The sequence below is a fragment of the Neocloeon triangulifer genome, unplaced genomic scaffold (assembly GCF_031216515.1).
Source record: "Neocloeon triangulifer isolate White Clay Creek 2 clone unplaced genomic scaffold, ASM3121651v1 ptg000015l, whole genome shotgun sequence".
NCBI classification, from domain to species: Eukaryota; Metazoa; Arthropoda; class Insecta; order Ephemeroptera; family Baetidae; genus Neocloeon; species Neocloeon triangulifer.
Window position 1 is genome coordinate 2229438 of NW_026775557.1, and position 13017 is coordinate 2242454.

The following is a 13017-nucleotide window of genomic DNA, read 5'->3' on the forward strand; positions in this document are numbered from 1 at the left end:
TATGAACTTTTGGGCTTGAAAATAATGCGACCTTTATGTTCGCCTCCCTCGCTCCTCTTCGCGTGCCATCATTGACCCTGCTCCTGTTGAATGCGCAGCCCGAGCAAAATTCTCATAGCCCTGGCCGAGCAATGGTGCCTGGGTCACGTGACCAAAATTTCCCGGTACAGAGGTATTTCTCGGAATCAGCTGCGTGATATGGCTTCCTAATATTCCCGTAAGAAGAGGCTCATTATCAGGGTGATATAGCTCGATCGGGTGGCTGATAAGCGTCCCGAACTCTACCCTTGGACGGAGGTGAGTGTCCTTGAGGGGTGGTGGCGGCCGGCGGTGGTGGGTCGGCCGCGGGACGGCGGCGCCGACCGGCCGACGAGCGGAACTTTTTGTTTGTATTGCTGGGAGCCATAATAATTTATGAAGAAGAAGTAGTGGTTGGTCGGTTGTGTGTGAGCGAGGTGTTGGAATTACCGCCTTTCATTTTCCGAGAATTACGTTTTACATTCTTTACACGATTACTCTCGAATTTTCCTTCCTCGCTCGCGCATGAGAGAGTGCGGCCCAAAGTAGCGTCCCGTGCGTCGCTGAATTTCGGATTTCGACGTTCGGAATTTATTATGGACGAGGATTTCAAAGGCAGGCCTTCGTGCGCCTACCAGAAAGGTGAGACAGTCTGCGCAGCCCTTCTTCTCGGAATAGTCCGAAGCGTCGTCGAAATCCTTTGTTTGGCTTCAACAGCCTTCAACATTTTTCAACCCTTTCAAATGAGAATCATCTTTTATTGTTAGATTGAAAACCGACCGCGTGTTCTTAAGCCGATCTTTGTCCGACTCGGTTGGCTCTGCAGCTCCTGGAAAAGCGTTCTTGCAGGATGGCCGATTCCTGGAACGCCAGCAGCGCGTTCACTGCTCTGTTTGTTATTCTACTCGCAAAACCAACACAGTCTTTAGAAACTTTTTTCGCCATAATGAAAGTTAAATATCCATATTTGGGGATTTTTTTTATCTTGTATTTTAATTTATTTCTTTAACGATTAGTTAAAAAAAGATTCATACACAAACACAACAACTTTCCGCGAGCAAAAGTGTGCGGTTTTCCGCTCTCAGCGGTCACCACTTTGTAAAAAGAAGTCGCTCCATAACACCTGTCGAAACAACAATTTTTTTATTATTTCATGAACACCTTATTTTCTCTCAAGTGAGAAATTGCATTTTTTTTCTTCGTAAAATTAATAATTGCAAAAAAAAACATGTAAATTTAATTTTAAAAGGTTTTTTTATTATCAGTGGAATATCAGTGTTGATTTAATTAATTTTCATCAACATATTATGTATTACAATTTGGCAAAAATCAAATTAAAATTTGCTAAGTAATTTTAAATTATGAATGATCTCTTAAGGAAGTGTTAAATTGTGATTTTTTTAAACAATATTATTATTTGAAATGCGAGAGATCAACATTTATTATGTATTAAAATTAATATCAGAAAACTCATTTTTATCAAACTAACTTATAAATTAATATCTAATTTAATTTTTTTATTTACCCTCCAATATTCTGTGTGCCAAACGTCAAGAAAAAATGTGCTTTTCACAAACAAACCCGGAGTATTTTATGGTACTTTACCCTCAGCCACCCTGTCAAAAAGCCAATGTTATTTTTTTTCATGTTCCTTTTGCGCGGGAGAAAAATGTTGCCCTCGTTTGATTCAGCGCCGCATCCGAGGCCTCTCTATTCATCTCGCGGCAGGCATCGTGTTACTTTTTTTCCGGCGAAGTTATAGGCCTGGCCTTGGAATTTTATGGCAGCTCTGCGGCAATAGCGATTTATTATTTTTTTTTATTGAATTAGCATTGCTCAAATTGAAACGTGAAACAAGTTTGTTTGCTTATTCGAGAGTTCAACTTACATGTTAGCCATGTTAGTGAAAATTTCCACAAGGAAAAAATTGGTAGTAAAAAAAAAATGGAATGATGCTAATTATTGTACAAATAAGTGGTGATGATTTTTGATTTAGCACCAAAGTCTAAGTTTTGAAGTGTTTTGCCAATTCACTAGTGCATACAACATGATTATCTAATCTTAACATTTATCTCGGATTTCTATTTTAAGTTTTACGCCTGCAGTGTTAATGAGCTGGAAATTTATATAAAAAAATAATATTTCTCAAATTATAATTTTTTAAATTATTAAGAAAATACTTATTTTGACTCGCACTAATAACGTAATAATTGCTTCATGTAAAAAATTTGCTCAGCCTGGACGCTTTGGCTGCTGCCATTGTTCCCTCCCCGCTGTATTTTTTCATCATGCATTGATCCAGTTCTTGCTTCATTTGACTTCTCTCAATCATGATTTACGCATCACAATTATAATGTTTAATCGTGACTATGAAATGAGATAAATCGTCGGTGCAAAAACAAATCTCGTCCGATAAATCCTCACGGCTAGTTAGATCTTGCGACAAAGCAGCCCGCCCCTTTTGGCCCGGATCATAATTTGGGGCTTGAAACGTCGAGGATTTATCGCCTTTTGGTCCAATGCGAATCGCAGAGAGAACGGAGGGGGTATACAATTGCGAAAATTCAGCAGCAGTAGCTCTAGGTAGGTAGATCGACCCAGTCCAGACTTTCGCAAGTGCAACTTTGTTCTATCGAAAGGGTTCAAAATTTTCAAGCATTTATCAGCAAGGTATTTATAAAAATAGTGATTTGAATTTAAAATCGGCTTTTCCCTGATGAGTTTTGTGAGATGTTTATTGTTTAAGAAGAAACAAGGATATTGTTTTTCTTAAACAACAAACAACTCAAAAAATAAAATCCATCAAGGAAAAGCCGATTTTAAATTCAAACACCACGAGTCAACCCTAAATCGTGAAGTTCTACCACAAAAATATTGATGAATAGTTTATATTTGCTGGTTTTTGTATGATTTTCTTACCTAATTGCATGATTAACAAGTGTGAGACGGATAGGAATACTAGGGGTTATTCACTATGTCTCTGATTTTATATTTGCAGTTTTCTGATTTAATTATTTTTTAACTAACGTTGATTTCCGAATGAATTTGCAACACGATTTAATCTATAAGTGAAATGGAGACGACGTAGGGGAAACGTTGCGCTAGCAGTGAGAGCGACGACACATCTCGTTTGCCGATTTTTACCAGAATCGCCAATACACTCTTCCGCACCTAACCAACGTGGGCTAAGTGCGTCGCCTGCGATGGCAGAGCGCTGATGGAATGCGTTGATGTTGATGGAATGCACACACACAAAAGAAACACTCTTATTCTGTTCAAATCTTAAAGAAGCCAGAGGCATCGCTTTTATTGGGTGCCTTATAGATTTTACAAAGTTCTGTTTTACGTCTATCTTTGTTTGATTTTAATTGAGTTTAATTTACGTTAATTTGAATAAAATAATTATATTAATTATTTTATTTGAATTTACTTTTTGATTTGAATTAATTTTAATTTAGAAAAATGTTTTGTTTTGTTTTTGAAGTTAATTGTTTTTAAATTGGAATTTTTAATTTTAATTTCTTTTTTATATTAAATTGAATGAATTTAATTAATTTAAATTTTTGTAAAATTATTGGTCTCAAGTGGGCTCAATTTTTTATTAGGATGGCTTGGGCTCTTTTATGCACTAAATAAAGTTTTCGCGCTCATTTTTTCACTCACTTTTTTAAATTCAAAATTTGGTGCTTAAAGGATATATCAAGTGTTAACCATTTTTTTTTAAATTTACTATTCAATTTTGTTACCAAAATATTCCACGCCAGTTTCATTTTCACTACTCTCAACCCTTTTTTAGCAACTTTTAAGATGTGCACTGGATTTTAAAGTAGTTTTATATTTTTCGAAATAGCCATTCATCAACTTTATGTTTCTTTTGGTTCCCTGATTGAAGTATCTAGTTTTAGTTTTATGGAAAAAACTAAAATTATCTTCAAGGTTCTCCAATATCAAGTTTTTAGCACTGGAAATACATAGCACCCCATTTCAAATCAATATAAAAAATAAATTATTAGTTAAATTCTAAAATATAAAGATTTGAAATTAATACTAAATCACAATAAATTGACTGTTTCTGCACATTTCTTTAGTCTGTAGTTAGACTGAATCAGAGTAATTCAAGCTTCTGTGCCGTCTGTGGAGTTTTTTGTATATTTTTTTCTCAGCGCCTAGCCTTTCTAAGGTCGACAATAAATTACTATAGCCGACAAAATTGGCTGCTTTTTTAAATTTGCAATAATAATTAAAAATTATTTGTGAAACCATTAAAAAAATTATGTTCTCTTCTTTTTGGCATTCTTTTATGAAAGCATATCTCTTGGAAGAGAATTCCCGGAGACTGCAATTTATTTTATGGAACTATGAGGCAAAAGATTGCATTTTGGAGAGTCGATGCTGCGCTAATAACCCTTATCAGCTTAAAGTTGCAGTCGTCAACAGGGCAAAATAATATTTGTCTCTTTTCCAATTCACATAAACACCTTATGCACAAGCAAAATCGTGTGTATGTTGCGTTTTCGGATAAATGCATTTCGGATAAAAAAAACTGTTGTCCTGATAAGTCATTTCTGATGAATAATTTTTGTACAATTGCCGAAAATATTTGTTATCGGATAATTAAGGGTTTCCCCCTGATTCAGCATTTTTGAATTTAACTTGAATTGTTTTGCGTTGCAGCTGTAGCGGGCAAACGGTGTGTATCGGAGGACGCAGCCGCCGCCATGTCTCTGTGGACAAAAGCGCAAACGCTGACGGGCGACGCGCTGCAGCAGGTGCGCGCCGTCTACGGTGAACACTTCCCCATCGAGGTGCGCCACTTTCTTGCCGGCTGGATTGAGGAGAAGATGTGGCAGGACATCGACCCTGACAACCCTGCGCACGAGCCCTATGTTAACGAGCTTGTGCGCTCCATGATCCAGGAGTTGGACAACAAGGCCAACAACATGAACACCGAGGAACTCTTCCTCACAAGGCTCAAGCTCACCGAAGCCGCCAACATGTTCAGAGTGAGCAACCCTTTCATATTTTACTCTGGTCTCGGCCTTTTTGCACACTTTCAATTTTTTTTTTTTTTTTTTTTTTTTTAGATTTCAGTCTGCTTTTCAATAAGGTTAAAAATTGTTCTAACTGCCTTATTTTGACGATCCTTCAAATTTCTTGTTGTCAAAATACAAAACGATCTATACCTTTCAAAACTGCATGTCGATTTTAACAATTTTTTTTCTTTTTAAGTATTCTGCTTTTATTTAATTAAATTTTTTGTTGCAGAACCGATATTCCCAAAATCCAGGAAGCTTGATACGAATAATTCGGCATTGCCTTAACACCGAAATAAAACTGGTCCAACAAGTTGAAAATGTAAGTAAAAAAATTTGTAAAAAATCGAAAAAAAATCTTTTTTTCTGTTTTCATTTATATGTTTTATCTTTTATTAAGTGATTGTTCCCTGTTAACTGTCAATCATGCTCAACCTGATATTTTCAGACCTGTTGCTGTTATTATTATAATTTTTGTTGTATCAACTCTTGAAATTCAATGAACAATGACAAGTTTTGCATACTTGCATGTTTGAGCCTTTGTGAGAGTCAAATCCTCATTCAATGTGTTGTGCCACTCAACGGAAATATGAATGAAAGCTCTATTGATATAGTCCATTCATAACTTTAAAATGATTGTCTTGCTTTATAATCAAATTAAAATATACTTTTTCAGTTCTTTTTTTACTAACCAGAGAATTTTAAGTTTCTTAAAGGATTCTGGCCTATTAAAAAAGAACTTCCTGTGTCCCTGTTGAAAATAGAATGAATTTATCATTCTTAAAAATTTTATACTGATCACCTTTCAAGTAAAGGTTGCCCCCTAATGTTTAAGCTTTGACGTGCCTGCTAACTGTACGCATGCTTTGTTTTATTCTGAATGTCAGGCATGGGGTGATGGAAGTTCGACCGCGGCTAATCAGTCGTCACTACCTCAGGCCAGCGCTGCGCGCGTCATGGAGCAGCAGCAACCGCTGTTGCACCCAGTTGGCAACCCGCAGGACGTTGTCCAAGCAGAAATTAACCAACAGCTTGAGTATCTGCGACTACGAACACAAAAGACTGGCGAAGAATGCAGGCGGATCGAACAGGAGCAAGAGGCGTTTGCCCTGCAGTACCACGAATGCACAAAGCTCAACGGTAAAATTGGCATTTTTTTTTATTTCACTGACAAGTTTTTCTTTTCATTTGTTAATTTTTTTTAATTAGAGAATTTGGTTTTTATTTATTTTAATTAATTGAAGCAACTTGCATTAATGTTATATAAATATTTCTTCAATTGTCGATTTCACTGGTAATTTTTTTCCATAGCTCACCTTCAGCATTTAGGCACACTACCACGCACACCAGAGAACTTAGAGATGGAAGAGAAGCTAAAACAACAGAAGAACGTCCTGTCCAACTTGTTGAACCAAAAAGTAGCCAACGTGATACAGTTTCGCATTCAGCTGGCTGACCAGCTGAAAGAGACGGTCGGCATTTTGCACACCTTGCAGGCGCGAGTACTCGACGACGAGCTAATCCGGTGGAAACGGGAGCAGCAGTTGGCAGGCAACGGCTCGTGCTTCAACAGCAACCTTGACAGCATTCAGGAGTGGTGCGAGGCGTTGGCCGAAATCATCTGGATGAACCGGCAGCAGATCAAAGAGGCTGACCGGCTTAAACAGAAGCTTGCTTTCGAACCACCGGGGGTGATCGACATCCTGCCAAGCCTGAACAGTCAAATCACACAACTGCTCTCTTCCCTTGTCACAAGGTGATTTGAACTCTCACATAAAAAATTTGGGTTTTTCATTCCAGATTATTTTGAATTTCAGCACTTTTATCATTGAAAAGCAACCACCGCAGGTCATGAAAACCAACACACGCTTCACTTCAACAGTCAGACTGTTGGTAGGTGGCAAACTGAACGTACACATGACTCCACCACAGGTAAAAAGCAAAATTTTGTAATAAATTTATTTTTCTTATCATAATCTTTCAGGTCAAAGTTTCCATTATCTCCGAAAGTCAAGCAAATTCACTTCTCAAAAATGACAAAACAGCCAAAGGTGATGCAAGTGGAGAAATTCTAAACAACACTGGTACCATGGAGTATCACCAAGCTACCCGTCAGCTCTCTGTCAGTTTTCGGTAAGAATTTGAATCGAGCTTGAGAATTGAAATAATTATTTAAAAAAATTTAGGAACATGCAACTGAAAAAGATCAAGAGAGCTGAAAAGAAAGGAACTGAGTCAGTCATGGACGAAAAATTCTCCCTGCTCTTCCAGTCACAGTTTTCTGTGGGTGGAGGAGAGCTGGTGTTCCAGGTGTGGACTCTGTCCTTGCCTGTGGTGGTTATTGTCCACGGGAATCAGGAACCGCATGCTTGGGCCACAGTCACATGGGACAATGCATTTGCAGAAGGTGGTCGAGCGCCATTTGTCATACCGGACAAAGTGGCTTGGCACCTAGTTGCTGAGGCTCTCAACATGAAGTTCAAAGCTGCTACTGGCAGATCCCTTACGGAGGAAAACCTCAGATTTCTCGGTGAAAAGGCATTCAGATCAGGGTAAGAAATTTTAACTATAATTTTTTTTTAATCTACTATGAGATTTACTTTTTAGGAACTCGCAACTTCAAGATTACAGTTCCCTGCTCCTCAGTTGGTCTCAGTTCTGTAAGGAACCATTGCCAGAGCGTAACTTCACCTTTTGGGAGTGGTTTTACGCAGTGATGAAACTTACCCGAGAGCATCTCAGAGGTCCTTGGGTCGATGGGTGAGTCATTTTCTACTTTGGCTCTAGAAAATTTGTCATTTTTTCCCCTTCACTTCTAGAGCGATTCTGGGTTTTGTTCGAAAAAAGCAAGCAGAGGAAATGTTGGCGACTTGCAGCATTGGCACTTTTTTGCTGCGCTTCTCAGACTCAGAACTTGGTGGGGTTACAATCGCCTGGGTTGGTGAGTACAATGAAGGAAGAGAGATCTGGATAAAGTACTAATATTGAAAAATTGATCAAATTCAGCAGAGCACGGGGAGGTTTTCATGCTTCAGCCATTTACAAGCAAAGACTTTGCGATTCGGAGCTTGGCTGACCGCATCTCTGACCTGAGCCACCTGGTTTTCTTGTATCCTGACATACCAAAGGATCAACCCTTTGGAAAATATTACAATCCGTTCAGAGGTAAAATGACCCTTTGGCCCTAATTTGCTGTGGCTAACTTTGCCATTTGAATTTCACAGATAGTCAGCCAGCTGGAAGGAATGGATATGTGATGCCAGTTCTAGTTACACATGTGCCAGGGTAGGTCTCGTTTTGTTTTTAAAAACTAATTTAAATATAAAAATATATGTGATTATAACTTATTTGACGTTAAATTGCTTTTTCAATCAATGATTTGAATAAAAAAATTAAACCAAGGGTAACTTTTTAAATTCAGTAAATCTTTCAGATGGGGTGGAGGTCCAAGTGGCGTAGGAAGCTATCCTCCGACGCCCCAAAACATTTACCAACCTCAGTCACCAGATGGTGCAGGAAGAGACACAGCCTCTGTAGTTAGTGGAGTCTCAGAAAATGCAGGAAGGTAAGTCATTACTTTTATTACTTTTTTATAAAAAAAAAAAAAACAGCCAAGATCTTTCTTGGTATTTGCGCTGAAGCAGAAAAAGTTTTTCGGCTATTTCTTACACATTACTGCTCTGCCTACAGCGGTATGTCGACTGTAATGGATCTATGAAAACACACAGAGCGCGGGCATGAAGACGTGCGCAACTAAAGTTGTTTTGAGATGCATTTTTGAATCAATAAGTCTTTATTGAGAGGGGGCCATTCAAAAATTGTACTGCTCCAAAGTTGCGAGAAAAATATTTAAACACATTTTCCGAAACCTCATGAGTTTTCAACCAAATGAAATGCTGCATTTAGGATTTTGCATGTTTTCAGCATTAATGCATACAAAATTGAAACGCACATCAATTAATTGATCTCACTCTTGAACTTGATCATCAAAATATTCATTGTAATGTTGGTTTGCTTCTGAAAAAAAAAATCAACCAGTTTTGTATTTTGTCAATATGCGAGCATTCCTCGGGTTGTCAAAAGTTAATGTTATACATTTTAAAAGGAAAAAATCAGATGTTTAAATGAGGTATTCAAAATGTTAGGCTTAATTGATGAGTTTCTATACTGTATAAGATACATTAAATGAATGTAGCGATTTGGAAAGATTAGTCAACTCCTGGACCGTCAGATTAGAACACTTTTCATAGACCCCAATGTTAAAGCATGACTTACATTTTTTCTAATATGGACCATAATAACCCCATGCTATTAAAATTTACAAAGAACATGTACACAAGCTTAGATTTCATTCTTACATTTATTTTGTCCATTGTAATGAAATAATTTTTATTCATGAAAAAAATATCCCAACACCCCAGACCTCAACACAATCTCTTAAACCCATATCAACATTCAGACTGAACACTGAATAGCCTTTTTTTAAAACATTTTTCTACAATAACCTGAAGTTCAAATCAGCTCAACTTTTATTTCCGCATTTCCTGGTCCAGGGGATGGCCTTGTATTTAAATCATTTTCGCAAAAATTAAGCGCATTTATGAAAACTCGACGAGACTTTCGAAGTTTCGAGTGTAACGTTGCAGCTTGTGAAACTATACGTGACAGGGTTATGAGAGCTTAAACAGAAATCCCGGGCTTTAAATAACTCGGTTTAATTTGTATGTACTTTTCAAAAACTTCTAATGATACTGTTTGATGTGCTTAAAATAATTATTGTGTATGCGTGTGCAGGCCTGACAAGCGCTGTCCAAACTCGCGGAGCTTATTACATTGAAAACATCACAAGACCTTTTTTTGGCTGTAAAAATGAGCTTTTGCTGCTTCGAGCACTCAAATGTGTGGAAACAACAACCTTGCCAAATCAGTGCAGGATCGAATCAACTTTCAGAATTTATTGAAAGCACGATTTATCAAAATTGTTGAAGTACCACTTTTAACCTCTTGGAGCAAAGTCTAGTAAAACTGAAACGCTTGCCAGGCTTTTGTTTTTATCGTGAGAATGTGAAAAGCGAATTGATTGTTTTCCGTCCTGTCGACAAATTTACGCAGTGAGGAAGAACAACACAAAGGAGCATTGTAAGTTAAGTTGTGATATATTATAAAGAAAACGATTAGGTTAAAGTTGCTTAATCAGCCTAATTATGACGGCGCTAATTTGTTAATTTTATTTGCTGTCGGATGCGGTAACTTTTAATACCAAAGTTCTTGATGAATTTTTATGATATGTGATTCAAAACACACATGAGGAACTGCCCCTTGGAGATTTATATTTCATCTCTTGGACATGAATAAATAAATAAAAAATATTTTAATGTTTTTCAAACGAAATTTAAAAAAAAGTATGAGTAAAACCCATTCGTTTTGCTAGCAAACAAAGTCTTTAAATGTGTGGGTACAAAGTAATTATCGTAAGTAATAAGATTATGAACAATAGTTTATGATAGTTCTATAGCATTAATCTTTATATTTTTGCATTTATTTAATTTATAAAATTACGTATTTTCAGAGCATTTAGAATATTATCTTTGTTAGGGGCAGTTTCGTAATTCTTTTTGCAAGTGTGGTGCATTGGACATAACTTTTTTAAGTTGTTGAGGTTGATTAAACCAAATTATATTATGCAGATAGCAAGGGAAAAAATGCATATCTTGATCTGAATATTTCGAACTGTGTTATTTTAATTTCGCCTGATTTGTCCTTTAACCTCAATTCACATTTTCACGTTGTGACAATTTCTAAATTCATTTTGCACTAATTATCAAAGAAATGACTGTATTGGGAAATAATTTTTAACATTGCGGGTCCAGCTCTGAATTTAATTGCTCTGGATACGCATGTTGCTGAGATATCTATACATACAGTAAACATTTTGCTCACTTTTCAGAACGCATCCTGATGGAATTTAATCATTATTAATGATATTTATTTAAAAAAAAAAGGTGTAACACTATCAGGAGAGAGAAAGAAATAGATTAGGTTTTGAACAATTCGACTGTTTACTGACCTTTAGAAAAGGAATAGCAAAGTTAGTTACTTCAGCTTCCACACACTTCCATAAATTTTCTAAAAGTTCTTTGGAGTTTGTTATAATTAATTACAATTCTAATCCTCACAAATTACTTAAAACTTTAAGATCAATTTTCTGTGAAAGTATATTACAGATCGGTGTTATTTTTATTTATCTCATTATTTGAATTTTTACAATTATTAATGACAATTATCAATAACTTGACCAATCAGTATGTTAAATATTTATGTATTTTGGAAGTGGCCTACAAGGTGCTAAAATGGATTCGTGTTCCCTAACACAAGCTAAAACGCACGTCTTTTGCAATTATGCAACTACAGCATTGTTTCAACTTCTTCATTTCACCGCCTAAAGTCAATAAAAAGTAGGCTCTTTTGAAACAAAAGTGTTAAAAATTTCATTAGAATATTTCAGTCTTTCTAATTGGCCATGCATAACGATTGTAAACTTGTGAAGACTTGTTAAAAGAAATTTTCTCTGGACTGTAATTTATTATATTGTTGCTAATCTTTGCTGCAAATGATCTTGTTTGTACATTCCTGTTGCGTGCTTCTCTGTTGCATGTATATGTTTTATGGATCATTCTTGCTGAGATATCGAAAGTTAAATTATGTATTATGAAATGTGTTTTTCAAAAATAACACGCATTCAAGACAAAAGAAAGCAAACCATCATCATCGTTCAGTAAAACAACAGCATACATGTTTACCACTTCAATGTTGTTCGACTTTATCTGCATCTATTTATGTAGTTGACAAAATTATATTTATGGTTAATTATTTTCAAATAAAGGCAGATATATTCACTGTACATATCTTCTTGTTTGGTTGGAGCATCTGAACAAAATTATTTTCTCTTAAAACAAAAAACAGCCGAACTCTTCTCGAGTGAGGTTGAATTTTGCATTTTTCTCCCTACCTGCCCTAAGTATGCTGGGGGGAGAGAGGGCGACGCCAAAGTTGAAAAATTAGTCACGCTGATCTTCTCCCTTTCTCAGCATACTCTTTTTAAAAAAAATCCTGCCCGCTCTAATCCAAAGATTAGAGATCAAAACCTGTCTCTATTAACTAGTAAAAAAAAGAAAAGAATTTGCAATTCCGTGACTAATTTTGGCTCTGCCTTCTTTCCCCTTTCAGCTACATGAACCCAGAGTATGATTATACCGAATTCATGGGCCAAGACCTTCCGACCATGGACGAAAACGTGTCTCTTGACCTCAACGGCTTCAATTTCGATCTCGTGCCGCAGACGTATAAGCAGGAGTGAAGCGCAGGTAAATTATAACCACCAACAAATAACGAACCACACAGACGTAGAGGGATAAATTGTATGCAAAAAATTGTCTGCATCGACAGATCCGGAATCAAAATGTTCTCAGTGGCTTCGTGTCCACGTTCCTTGTTTTCCTCATTCGCCATTTACAAATGTGGACAAGCTTAGTGTCTTTATAGTTAAAGCTGTTTGAATGTTGATCTATTAATTTACTCTTCCTGAAAGAAAGGTTGCACTGCAAACGATTGCCATGAACTTCTTCAGTCATAATCAATTATTACGTAATTTAATTCAACCAATTTTCTTTTCCCACATAAGAACAAACTAAATAATAAATTTAAAATACAAGTTGGATCTACCTAGAAAGCTGTTTTAGGCTTTGCAGATGCACTACTAAAGATTTTGAAAATATAGTAAAATCTGTTGCTTCACAAAAATCATATAATTGAATGTTAAAAATTCCTTGTTAGTGTATGAAGAGAATTTTATTGGTGCTTTTTCGTTTTCTCCATAGAATTTCCATAGAAAACCATTCTTTTATAAATTTCCTCCTTGCTCAAAACGTTGATGAAAATTTGCCAAGGTTGTAGTGCAGGCGATGTG

General features: G+C 36.4%; 1 protein-coding gene across 6 annotated transcripts; it reads left to right on the forward strand.

Annotated features, from left to right (window-relative positions):
- The first annotated feature begins 136 nt into the window (after nucleotides 1-136).
- LOC132202826 (signal transducer and activator of transcription 5B) lies at nucleotides 137-12433 on the forward strand. 6 transcript variants are annotated; one of them, XM_059630049.1, is made up of 14 exons: nucleotides 137-297; nucleotides 4693-5021; nucleotides 5284-5373; nucleotides 5939-6191; nucleotides 6363-6807; nucleotides 6869-6983; nucleotides 7036-7184; nucleotides 7238-7603; nucleotides 7659-7811; nucleotides 7871-7992; nucleotides 8058-8216; nucleotides 8276-8336; nucleotides 8485-8616; nucleotides 12279-12433. In XM_059630049.1, the coding sequence occupies exons 2-14, from the start codon at nucleotides 4737-4739 to the stop codon at nucleotides 12406-12408; spliced, it is 2460 nt and encodes an 819-aa protein (XP_059486032.1). In that variant the 5' UTR covers nucleotides 137-297; nucleotides 4693-4736; the 3' UTR covers nucleotides 12409-12433. The 6 variants fall into 6 exon arrangements, with proteins under 6 accessions (XP_059486032.1, XP_059486030.1, XP_059486034.1 ...); XM_059630047.1 differs by lacking the exon at nucleotides 137-297 and adding an exon at nucleotides 440-660 and having other exon boundaries at nucleotides 8061-8216; XM_059630051.1 differs by lacking the exons at nucleotides 137-297; nucleotides 12279-12433 and adding exons at nucleotides 440-660; nucleotides 8742-11954.
- Nucleotides 12434-13017: the final 584 nt, after the last annotated feature.